This window comes from Tarenaya hassleriana, unplaced genomic scaffold, assembly GCF_000463585.1.
Source record: "Tarenaya hassleriana unplaced genomic scaffold, ASM46358v1 Cleome1, whole genome shotgun sequence".
NCBI lineage: Eukaryota > Viridiplantae > Streptophyta > Magnoliopsida > Brassicales > Cleomaceae > Tarenaya > Tarenaya hassleriana.
Window position 1 is genome coordinate 7,279,233 of NW_010960187.1, and position 11,475 is coordinate 7,290,707.

An 11,475-nucleotide genomic window follows, 5' to 3' on the forward strand; every position below is an offset into this window, starting at 1 on the left:
ACTTCATCCTTGTAGAAACATACCCATGTTTCTTCAGAACCGGATATATTTCCCCAATGTAGTGATTAGCAGAAGCCCAAGCTTCAACACGGAGATTCGGGATACTCGTTAAGTTATAACTGAAACGAGCCATTATCTCGTCCGGAAGCTCTCTCACCACTTTCACATAGCCTTCGAGAGTTCTTATGAAATGATCTTCATCATAGATATCTCCGAAAGAGCTGCCACAAGCACATAGTTTTAAGTCCGAATCTAAATGCAGAATACTCGGTAATGAATCAAAGTGTATCGGTATTTCTGTAACTTCTGACCTTGAATCCTTCCAAATGGTGTGAAATTCAAACCGGGGTATGACTAAAACTGCGTTGAGAAGTCCGGCAACAGCCACTGCATTGCAAATCTGACAACATTGTACAAAACAAGATCACATATTCTGACAATGTATATGGATAAGTATTTAAGTAAAGAAGAGAAGGGTGTCAGAGACGATAAGGCAATACCGCAGAACGTTGTTGGTTAAGGCCGCCATTTGCATCCACGATCAAGTAGCCATTAGGACCATATGACTCTAGAATTTCATCAAACATTGGTTTAAAGCTTTGAACAATGATTCAAAATCACAGAGCACAGGCGATCTATCAAAAGTTTCCTCCTTGTTTCTGTTCAAAGCTTAAACATTAGAGCCTATGACTGAATTTGAAAGAGCAACAGAACTCAGTGGTCCAGAATTTAAAAAGAAAAACCAGAAACAAGACAGAAACTTGATCTGTCATTATGTGTATGCAATGCACACATACATTACATATATGTATGTATGGATATATACACGCAAAAGGAATGTGTGAGAAAATTGATGAACCGAATCTGTCTACCTCTGCTCAGACCAAGATGTGAAGAAGCTGTCGAATTCGGACAAGGCTTCTGCATTTTCGGCCTTCTTTTGTATTTCCAGACAGAAGACAACTACCGAGGAAAAAAGGAACAAACTTTACACGAAATCAAAAGGAATCTACTAGGAAAAAAAACCCAAGGAGAGAGACATGATCTTGCTAAGAACAGAAGAAGAACCTCAATGGCGGTAGAATTATCTGCAAAAATGTCGTCTCTGAGCTTCCGGAAAATCTCCGGGCTCCGATAAACCGACCCGGGAACAGGAGGCCACCCGACAAGACCCGAGAAGGGTCCCACACACATGAGAAGCCCAGAAGCGTATATCATCGGAAGGAGAAGCAAGTACCGGAGGTTCCGCCGGAGAGCAAAGGACGAAGCCCTGAACAGAGTCCTCCGCCGCTGCTGACGGCGGGGGGCGCGGGGGGGGGGGGACTCCGACAGCCACTTTCGCTTCCTCCACCGCCATTGCCGTTCTGCTGGTGATGGGTCTTGCTCTTCATCAGTCCAAACCCCACCCAAAAAACAAATAGCGAGAAAGATCGGGTCTTTGTCGATGATCTTGCAAAAGGGTAATGTATCAGCAATGATCTCGTGGATGCCTTTCTGAGACCTTGAGGGAGATGGATCTGCAGAAAATCTTAGTACTTAACTAAAAACTCTTTTTCTCTTTCCGAGCTCTCTTTCGGTCTGAAGCAGACAACGAGTTTCTTAAAGAGATGAAACATGATTACAGTGTCATAATTAATTTATTTCTGTCTGTCTCATTCCAATCAAAAGAATTTTGTAGGAAAAAAAATAATTAAGGCAGATAAGTGAATGAAATTGCTAAATATATTACATCAATAGTCGCATGATTTATAACATATAACCAAATAGATTTGCGGATTGACGGTAAGCATAGAGAAAAAAAAAAAAAAAAGTAATTTATGTGACTACGACTCGTGACGAAAAGTGGGCTCTTAGAGTGGTGGAGAGTTAACGGAGCTCAAGATATTGCTCTTTTCTTATGTATTTTCTTTTACAACATATAATATTTTCTCTGTCCTTTTTTTTCCTATTAATAGGCATTGTTTTGTTTATTTTTTTCTATTTCGTAATTAAAATGGAATGTTTTTCCATCTAATATCATGGTGTAAGGTTCTTAGGATTGATCGTTTGGCAGGGAAAGATGGGATATTTTTGAGTGATTATGTGAAATTAAGCCATATAAAAATATAAATAATTAATAACTGTAGGGAATAGTGTTTTTAGAGACAAAAAAATAATGAACTTGTATGCCTTACAAATGAAATCATGTGAAAAAATTTCTACTTCTTCCATGAAAAATATACACTAGGAGTGATATGTAACAACAACAACAAAATAGCAGAAAAATATCAGTTTGAAATGCTTATAAGATTGCAATTCATTTTACTTTTTTTTAAATATTAAAAATGTAAGTCTTAAATAAAATATATATATATATATGTATGTATATAGTTCAGAAACTTGAATTGAAGGCTATATAATTTAAAAATATTGCTGATTAAATTCACATGGGCCCATGATTTATTTGAATGGATTCATATAAAGCAGGAAAAAAAAATAGCTGTCTAAGAAGAGGAATAAGAACAAGGAGAGACATGAAGCTCGCTTCCCTCTCTTCATGGGGATCCCACATAGGCCAAGCTTTGACCAGGAGAGGAAAAGCCACCTTATAATTCCACAATTACCCCTGCAATCAGCAAAACGTAGGTTGACTATTGCAGGGGTATTTACGTCACAAATACATATTATGTGTTCACGCTTCCAACTCCTGGAATTAAGGGCTGAACAGCTGGATAGTGATAAGGGGCACGCTAATCCAACGCTCAGCTCATGAACACATTTTCGAACCCGCTTGTTACTATTTATTTAATTAATTAGGTTATATATTTGTATGGTTTTAATGGTGTACAAACATCCATGCATGCACGTTGGTGTCTCAATATATCAGATGGATTATGAATATGCATGTGTTTGTGTGTATGCTTTCGTCTGATCGAGCGTGATCGCAGGGATTATGATGTATCGATCACGTGATACTGTACTTGTTTTGGGAAATTTCATACTATATAATATATATATGTTTATGCAATATATAATAAAAATTATATATATTTCCTTGCCAATTGTATATATATCGATTTGAATTTGCTTGTTGCTCAAATTTGGCTTCGGTTTTAAGATAACCATAAATCGTTTCCTGATTTATTATTTTATAACATAAAAATGTCTTAATTTGCTTCGGGTTCGTATTGCATATATAGTATAGTACCAAAGTTCATTGCTCCAAGTGATAATAGAAACCAACATGAGCGGCTATTATTTATTATCTGTTTTTTATATATCAAATAACAGATAACAAAATAGCTTCTTATTAATCAAACGTGAATATTATATGAAACAATTTCACCAAATATTTTTATTTCGTATTTTTATTTTGTGATCTGAAAGAATTGAACTTTGGATGAGAGAACATCATTTGTGCCATGTCAAATGATTCACCATCCCAACCTGGGTTCAAACCCCATTGAGCCAAATCTTATAAAAAAAACATAAACAATGGTTTTGAGAAAAACGTTACGGTCATAATCACGTTGAAATATGAACAATGGCGGTTAGTAATAACAATTATCAATTATCAATTATCAATTTTAAGATGAGCTCGAATTTTATAATCTTTTGCAGGTCAAACCCATATGTGAGCAAAACATGATGAACGAATATATATATATATATATATATATATATATATATACACATAAAATATTAAATCCACATTTAACATATGAAGGTCAACCTCACATCTAGAAACAACATAAGATAGAGAAGCATCCATCCATTTAAAAAACAAATAATATAAGAGTGCCCCAAAGTCAAAACAGAGTAATCACATTACAGACTGTAAAAACCTCACCCAATTGATCTTATCAACAGAAGTTGAAAATATCATCGTCTTTAGAAGTTTTCTTTTGGCGGTGGGGCAAGAAGAGGAAAAAGGCTTTACATTTCAGGGGAAAGAAGGAAATTTCGGTGGCATGGTCATGTAGGGCACATGCCCTAAATGCACCTGTCCACTTCTTTAACCCCTCTCTTAGTGTGTCACCAACCATCTTGAATGAATGGTCTTGCCCTTGTTTGATGGACCAATTATCATCAACTCATTTCTCTACAATCATGGATCTTTCAGTATACATACTCTTCTCTCTCTCTGTGTGTGTGTGTGTGTAGGAGAGAGAGAGAGAGAGAGAGAGAGATCATACTTAGTACTTAAAGTGCACTCTTACAATATGAGTTTTTGTGGATAAGAGGAGGGCATGGAGGTTGGAGACTAAATTCCTAGAATTTAGCAAGTGATGATGGTCTGCAACTAATGTTCCATCAAGATGAGATTCACATGTGTAGCAGCTACATTGAAACATGTAAGAAAACACTGAAACATATGAGAAAGGTTTGAGGGTTTGGTCGAAGTTTTATTGGATAAACAAAGGAGAAAGGTTTGGTCTTAGTTCAACTCTTACAACAACTCTCTAGCACATATGATTCAGGCAGCTCCGACTCGGTCACGTGGAATGAGGCGGAGCTCGGAGCCGTGTTTCAGAAAGACATTGCCTGAGATCACCAAAAAAAACCATAAAAGAAAAAGATGAGAATCAAGATTGAGCTTTCCAAGGATTCTTGGATCTTGTTACATCAAACACAAAGGACAAAATCATATAATAAACACCTCACATGAAACTAGTTAAAGTTTGCAGCTTCAGACAAGAGGAAACACATAAAACATGTACATTCACAAGATTCAGATCAAATGTAGAGTTCCGTAACCTACCTGCACTTTGCTGAGGATTGATTCCTACACCATCTGCAAGAGTAGCATACAAAAAAAAACTCAGAAACCCGAAACAGACAGGATGATGTAGAAAATCTATGCAGCATCTCACACATAACCAGGAAGATTCTAGGATTGAAAGCAGATGATGGAGGAAGAATCATGATCCTAAATCACAAGCAACAAACAACGGGTATGAATCGGGCATTTCTAATAGGACATGCCAACAATAAAAATTGGATATAATTGATGTCCATGATCAGACAAGACAAAGTTTTTCCCCGATCCAATGCTCAGACAACCTTTTGCATTCACCTAAGTGAAAGATCCTAATCACTCGAATATCGAATATCCATTCAGTTGATGAAGAAGGCAAATTCAGAATCCGGGTAATGAGTTACACTTTGACAGAGATTAACCAAACTACGGAACTGCAGAATTTTCATGCAAAATTCGAAACACCGTTTCACACTCGAGAAAAATATCAAATTGAAAACGATGATTTACAGATTGACGAGAACAAAGATTCAAATTCAAAATGAAAATGAATACGCATACCGTTGGTGATTATGGCGCTGGTCTGAGGAGGGACCTTGAATTCCTCCGCCGCAAATTTCAGAACCGCGGTGAACGGAGCCGCCTCTGGCACGCTAAACCTGCGATCGAAAAAATCAAAATCGATGAGTAAAAAGGAAATACAAAAGACCCAATTTTTTTTTTTTTTAAACTTCAAATCGACGAAGACAAAATGATTTGAATCAGTAACTGAGGAATCGAATGTAGATATCGAATGATTGGACATACACTTTGAAAGGAAGCTTGGGATCTGATGTGAGTGTGACCTTGAAGGATACTTTACCACCGGTCGCCATGGTTATCTTCCTCCCCTTCTCGTCTCTGCAACTCGACGGCACAAGTCGAAGTTCACGTTCTTCCGTTTATTTATTTTTACTCATCGGTTATAATTATATTAATCTCTTCGCGTGTTTATTAAGCGGATATATATTTCCAAAATCGAAAAAGATGTAAAGAAGACCTAGCCCAAAAAATGAATATCGGCCCAATAAAGCCCAAATATAAATGTGGGTCCAATGAAACCCAGCAAATGAATTTAGCAATACGGAATTATTAGTTGTTAAATAATAATAAAAGTTGATTTCTATCACTGAATGTTAATTTACCTACGGTTACATTAGAAATACGTAGAATTTTTTTTCACGAAATTGTTCTTCTCCTTGTTAATAAAACGATATATAACCAGATTTGTATTGGATATGCATACGTAGATATTATGTATATAATCTAGCCAGCTGTGTCCTAATTTACATTTGTTCATGTGATGAGTACAAACCATACAAATTCAGTTTTGTGATTCAGACATGACTCATGAGTGCCGTATTTGATCTGGACAATAACGGTCTCCATGGAAAGAGAAGACACTTGAGGATCCTTGACTCAACGTGAAATTACAATACAAACCGACCGGTTATTTTGTTTCCTATTCAATGTCTCAAGTTTCACACATATATTTCTTCACCATTATATTCACATCTCCCACATTTCCAAAACACCGAGACTCAACCACAGCAGGAGCCACACGCCGGGAGGGAACCTGAAAAAAAAAAAACACGATTTCGGGCTTAAAACCTCGTATTCATCGAACAGAATACATAGTAGAATGATACAGATTCTAGCAACCCGTATCTAAATCTCGGTCGAAACATGAATCTGACGGCAGTTTTCAACCTGGGTTTATGGCGGATCATGTGTCCAATCCAATGTTGTTTTAAAACTTGAGGAAAGAAAGCAACAAGATGAAGATGTCCATTTTGGAATGAGAGGCACTTACTGTGGTCAGCTCCATTGATATCCCTCAGGCCACGAACATTGTCGAGGCCACCACGAGGAGGCCGAGGTGGCCCACCACCCCCACCGCCGCTGCCACCACCACCTCCACTTCCACCATCCCACTTCTTGCTAGAGCCTAAGCCTTTTCTGTAATTGTCTGATTTTTCCATCTGAAGAATGAAATAGTCATAGCTCTGGTTAGTCACTAAGCTTCGATGTCTTGGCTATACATATTCAAGGGAAGTAGAATCCTACCGAGAACATGGTTATAAAGAAGACTTGTATGACATTGATGATGGACCAGAAGAAATCTGTGATTGTCCGAAGTCTCCATATCGACCGCTTTGATTTAACCACACCTGAAAAGATGGTTTCACAAGTTTTAAATTGTCAAATACACACTTCATGTTGATCTGTTTCCAGCAATCATCTCCAGCTACGTCTAATGTGACGCATGGTCTCTATTCACATACACGTTCTTTGAAACGGAATCAGCTCTAGAAGGCTATCATTCACAATAACATTCACTCAAAGTAGATCCCTCTTTTCGTATGATTTACATTGACATTGATGATGGATCGTGAGCTTTCAATCCACATATGTTCTTTCAGACAACCAGCTCTAAAGATGATGAGCCCTTCTTCTACATTTGTTTCTACAGAACATCACGATTAACGAATTACGAATCCCCATAACACAGAAATCCCACGAAAAGGAATCTGGTTCAAAATTCAAATTTATAACCTGGAAAGATCGACATCCATAGATCTCGAAAGTAAACCCTCACTCAACTCAATACAGAATACAACACTCATCACCGATCGCATGTTCCCGTCTTGATAAAGAATTTAAAATGAAATAACGCATGATTGCATTTACAGAATCTGAGACCGGATCGGAACTTGATGATCCCAGATAAAATTACATGATTAACGACGAACAATCAAGCCGGAAACCGTAGTGATATCCTAATAACCGAATCGAGAGGAAAATTCAAACAAAATTCGAACAGATAGAGAGATATCTAAAGTTTTCAATACCTCCTTCGACGTACGCCATTGACCTTCTTCTTTTTTTCTGCGATTCTCAACGAAGCAATAGGGTCTTTATATTTCCAGTTCGAATCTCCACGGCGTCGTTTTCGGGCGTGGAACAAGGGAATAGCACCTACGTGGATATTCCACGTGTTAAATCCTGATTGGAGAATGACAATGGCTTCACCTTACAAGAGTTTCCACGTGTATATGTCACCTACGTCTAGTATCAGTCTCGCTCGCACACAATGGGTTACAATTTTAACCGAAGAATATATTAATGTAACTTAGGCATCACTATTTATTTATTTACATTTTGGACCAACAATTCATTTAAGATATAGTCCAAAAGATTCAGATATAAAAACGGGTAATAATAATAATCTCATATCAATATTACATTATCATACTTAAAAATAAAGTTTGATATGGATATTTGTATTTTTCTAACAAGATCAAAATATTAACAAAAGCCCATCAACCAACATGTGAATCATCGCAGCAGTTACAAAAAAAAAACAAAGTTTTAAAATTTGAGAGGAAAAAAAAAATCATCGTGGCCCAGACACTTGCTGCGACGCCACGTAAGACAAGGAGTTCCTGGAACCGCCACTGTTGGAGCTCTCTCGCCGGAAAACCAGATCCCCACTCTCTCCGATCTGCCCCTCCACCATCGAAGCCTCCGCGAATCTCAACCCATAGAATCTCAAGAAGTTCAAAGATTCCATCCTCGGATTCCCCACCGGAATATTCCCTTCCATCATCCCGACTACCGCAGCCATTGTCGGACGCAACGCCGGCTCCTCATGAACGCAGCACAACGCTATCCGAATCACCTTCCCGATCTCCTCGTTCGTCACTCGACCCTCAAGCCTGGGGTCCGCTAGCTCCAGATACCTCCCCTGTTCATGCATATCCAACGCGTACAGCGGGAAATAAACCAGACCGGTACTCGACGAGGAAGATGAACTATGATCACGATGATCTTGTCTGTTCTCCATCAAACTGTGGCTATGTGACTTAAAAGAACAGTTTTTCCGACCGCTCACGAGCTCCAGCAACACCATCCCGAAGCTGTAAACGTCGGCTTTCTCCGAAATGGCTGCGTTCGTTAGCCATTCAGGGGCTAAATACCCACGAGTGCCTCTCATTGTCGTGAAGAGACTTGATTCTTCTTGGCTTAATAGCTTTGACAGACCGAAATCCGAGATCTTAGCCTGAAAATGGTCGTGTAAGAGAATGTTTTCCGGCTTGACATCGCAGTGGATGATCTTCTGGTCGCATCCGCAGTGGAGATAAGCCAGACCACGAGCCGTTCCTAAGGCGATATCGAAACGTTCTTGCCATTCCAGGACTGGACCTGCCCCGAAGAGGGTCTTGTCTAGTGAGCCCTGGTTCATGTATTCGTAGACCAGAAGTAACTGTCGGCCCCTAGCGCAGAACCCTCGTAGTTTCACGAGATTTGCGTGTCGGATGTTGCCGATGATTGCTATTTCGGTGCAGAATTCTTTCCTTCCATGGACGCCGAGGTTCGTGATCTTCTTGACCGCAACAATTGTGTTGTCCGAGAGTGTTCCTTTGTAGACCGACCCGAACCCTCCTGCCCCGATCTGGGTGCGGAAGTTATCGGTGGCTCGTTCGAGGGTTTCATACTCGAATTTCTGAGGCAAACCCGGGATTCGGAACGATCCCAGGTCTCCAGAAGAGAACGATCCACGTTGAAATGATTTCTTTTCACGTATACTGTTGTACCTCATTACCGCAAATCTTCTCCACCAGAGAAACCCTAAGGTGATCAGAAGGAAGAAACCTGTGCAAGGTAAGAGGACAAGAGCTATCAATGGAAAACCCGATCCGTTATGAGATATATCGTTCCTGCGATCCTTAGAATGTTCCTTGATCGTCAACTTAAGATACCCGACAAGATCTTGGTTATCGGCTGAGTTCTGTTCAAGAGACATAGAACCGAACGCGTTGTTTACCAGATAGCACGAAAGGGATGTATTCTCGTAGAAAACCCCGAGGCAGGAGCAGTTTCTGCTGCAAAGATCTTGACAGGAGGTCAGGTTGAAACCCATTTGCGCAGGAGAGACGAATCGATTGGAGAGGTAGGAAACTCCGACGACGATATCGAGGTAGGATAAGTTGCTTGTATCGCAAGAAACCGGTAAAGCCAGAGAGTAGTCGTTCGGAACACAAGTGGACTCGTCCGTATCTAAGTGAAGCTCGTCAGGGCATGAACAGATAGGGTTTTCAGATGCGTTTTCGAGGTGACACAATCCGATTCCTGCGCAGACAGACGGGATTTCGCACGAATTTGCGGGACCTTCGAATTCCGACACCATCGTCTGACCTGATAATCTGCTGATGATGAACTTACCAGAAGAATCCATCTTCGCCATACGGAAATCAGACGGTGGAAGAGCAACCTGAATGATCACAGATGTTCCGTTCCGACCCATAAGAACCAAACCGTTTCTTGTAATTGTCAGATACTCGACGGGGAAATTCATATTCACATAAGCCCTTGTGTCCATCCTTAGTTTCCAATACGTTTGTCCCTTCCACTGTAACAGAGCATCAGATTCTCCGACCAAAAACTTGTGATCTCCGGTGGAAAAGTTTCCATCTTGAACAGATCCCGACAGGAACATCCCTACAGGAAGTCTCTGTCCGGCCACGATGGTATCAGTCGGAAACCCGAAACTCTCCCAGAGAGAGACGTTGAATCGATCGAGCAGAACCAGATTCCCGGAATCCATCAGTCGGAGGGCGAACACCGGAGAGGGCAAAACCGGCGTTGACCAAACTGTTTGACTTTTATCATCCTCGGAGACAGAGATTCCCTGCGGCAGAAGATTCATGATCCCGGATCTGGAAACAGGGGAGTCGCGATTCGCCGACCAGATGATTATGTCGGAAGCGACGTGGACGACGGAGAAGTAGAAGTTTGATGGGGCGTCGCCACGTGGACTGAACATGCCGGCTTTGAAGGTGGCATTGCGAGAGAACAAGAAAGCTCCCTGGGAGCTGTCGACGAACTTGAGATTGGAGGCGGTGAAATTGGGGAAGACGAACTCTGTGAAAGAGATGGAGGAGACTAACAGGACATGGAGATGAAGGGACAAGAACAAGGACAAGAACACTGGTCTCATAGAGGGTGTTTTCTTTTGTTCCTTTTTTTTCGATTATGTGAAATTGAAGAGATGAGAATTGGGTTTTACGATGAGATCAGAGGTTGCGACGCGCCGTTGTTCTTCGTTCTCTGTTCTTGTTCTGTGCTCTGCATCTTCTCTGGTTTGACCTCTCTCTCTCTCTCTCTCTCTCTCTCTCTCTCTCTCCTGTTTTTCAAACAAATTGCATTTTGGACCTCAGGGTTTATCGGGGAAGAGTTTGAAAATTACTACGGGAAGATGCTGAGGTTTGGTATTGGATTTCTTGCTTCTGCAGCTTTTGTTGTCAGATTGTAACAAACGTGCTTTTACGCCATGTGAAATTGCGTTTCAAGACTCCTATTTCTTCTCGTTAACCATATTGATGTCTATTATATTTTTTATACGGCTTAATAACTCCATTTTTTCTTTCACAAAAAAAAAACTCCATTTTTTTTTCTCCAAATACGTTTTTTTTTCTTCTGCTTATTGTTTTGCGAAATTTAAGGTTTGTAAGTTATATCTCCAACAAATGATCTTAGCAAAACATCACCGATATGGTAGTGCATTATAAATTACATGCTTTTATAAATTATGATATTATAAATTGTATGATAATGTATATATAATACACGTGAATACGTGATAGCGAATTAATTTTCGCTATGCATCCATTTTTCTTTTTTTTTTTGGGGGGGGG

The 11,475-nt window shown here is 39.9% G+C and overlaps 3 protein-coding genes and 1 pseudogene across 4 annotated transcripts; all 4 read right to left on the minus strand.

Annotated features, from left to right (window-relative positions):
* The window catches only part of LOC104817104, a 3,719-nt pseudogene extending 2,105 nt beyond the window's left edge, over positions 1-1,614 (minus strand).
* Positions 1,615-4,062: 2,448 nt separating this feature from the next.
* Positions 4,063-5,702, minus strand: LOC104817112 (ubiquitin-fold modifier 1). Of its 2 annotated transcripts, XM_010546196.1 has the most exons (5): positions 5,546-5,693; positions 5,300-5,397; positions 4,742-4,774; positions 4,434-4,524; positions 4,063-4,320 (listed from the first exon to the last, which is right to left on the minus strand). In XM_010546196.1, exons 1-4 carry the CDS (start codon positions 5,611-5,613, stop codon positions 4,457-4,459), a joined length of 267 nt encoding a protein of 88 aa, XP_010544498.1. In that variant the 5' UTR covers positions 5,614-5,693; the 3' UTR covers positions 4,063-4,320; positions 4,434-4,456. The 2 variants fall into 2 exon arrangements, with proteins under 2 accessions (XP_010544498.1, XP_010544491.1); XM_010546189.1 differs by having other exon boundaries at positions 4,154-4,524; positions 5,546-5,702.
* A 352-nt stretch (positions 5,703-6,054) lies between these two features.
* Positions 6,055-7,698, minus strand: LOC104817125 (selenoprotein K homolog). Its single transcript, XM_010546202.1, has 4 exons — positions 7,630-7,698; positions 6,845-6,948; positions 6,591-6,759; positions 6,055-6,353 (listed from the first exon to the last, which is right to left on the minus strand). The coding sequence occupies exons 1-4, from the start codon at positions 7,646-7,648 to the stop codon at positions 6,319-6,321; spliced, it is 327 nt and encodes a 108-aa protein (XP_010544504.1). The 5' UTR covers positions 7,649-7,698; the 3' UTR covers positions 6,055-6,318.
* A 332-nt stretch (positions 7,699-8,030) lies between these two features.
* On the minus strand, positions 8,031-11,134 carry LOC104817131 (G-type lectin S-receptor-like serine/threonine-protein kinase At5g35370). The gene has a single exon (XM_010546208.1). It carries the CDS (start codon positions 10,776-10,778, stop codon positions 8,175-8,177), a length of 2,604 nt encoding a protein of 867 aa, XP_010544510.1. The 5' UTR covers positions 10,779-11,134; the 3' UTR covers positions 8,031-8,174.
* Positions 11,135-11,475: the final 341 nt, after the last annotated feature.

Coding starts and splice junctions, on each gene's coding strand:
- LOC104817112 (XM_010546196.1), bottom strand. CDS start 5,613: ATGGCGACCGGTGGTAAAGTATCCTTCAAGGTCACACTCACATCAGAT. Junction 5,398..5,545: donor CCCAAGCTTCCTTTCAAAGT/GTATGTCCAATC, acceptor TTTCGATCGCAG/GTTTAGCGTGCCAGAGGCGG. Junction 4,775..5,299: donor CAGCGCCATAATCACCAACG/GTATGCGTATTC, acceptor CTACTCTTGCAG/ATGGTGTAGGAATCAATCCT.
- LOC104817125 (XM_010546202.1), bottom strand. Junction 6,760..6,844: donor TCTTTATAACCATGTTCTCG/GTAGGATTCTAC, acceptor TTCATTCTTCAG/ATGGAAAAATCAGACAATTA. Junction 6,354..6,590: donor TATCAATGGAGCTGACCACA/GTAAGTGCCTCT, acceptor TTTTTTTTTCAG/GTTCCCTCCCGGCGTGTGGC.
- LOC104817131 (XM_010546208.1), bottom strand. CDS start 10,778: ATGAGACCAGTGTTCTTGTCCTTGTTCTTGTCCCTTCATCTCCATGTC.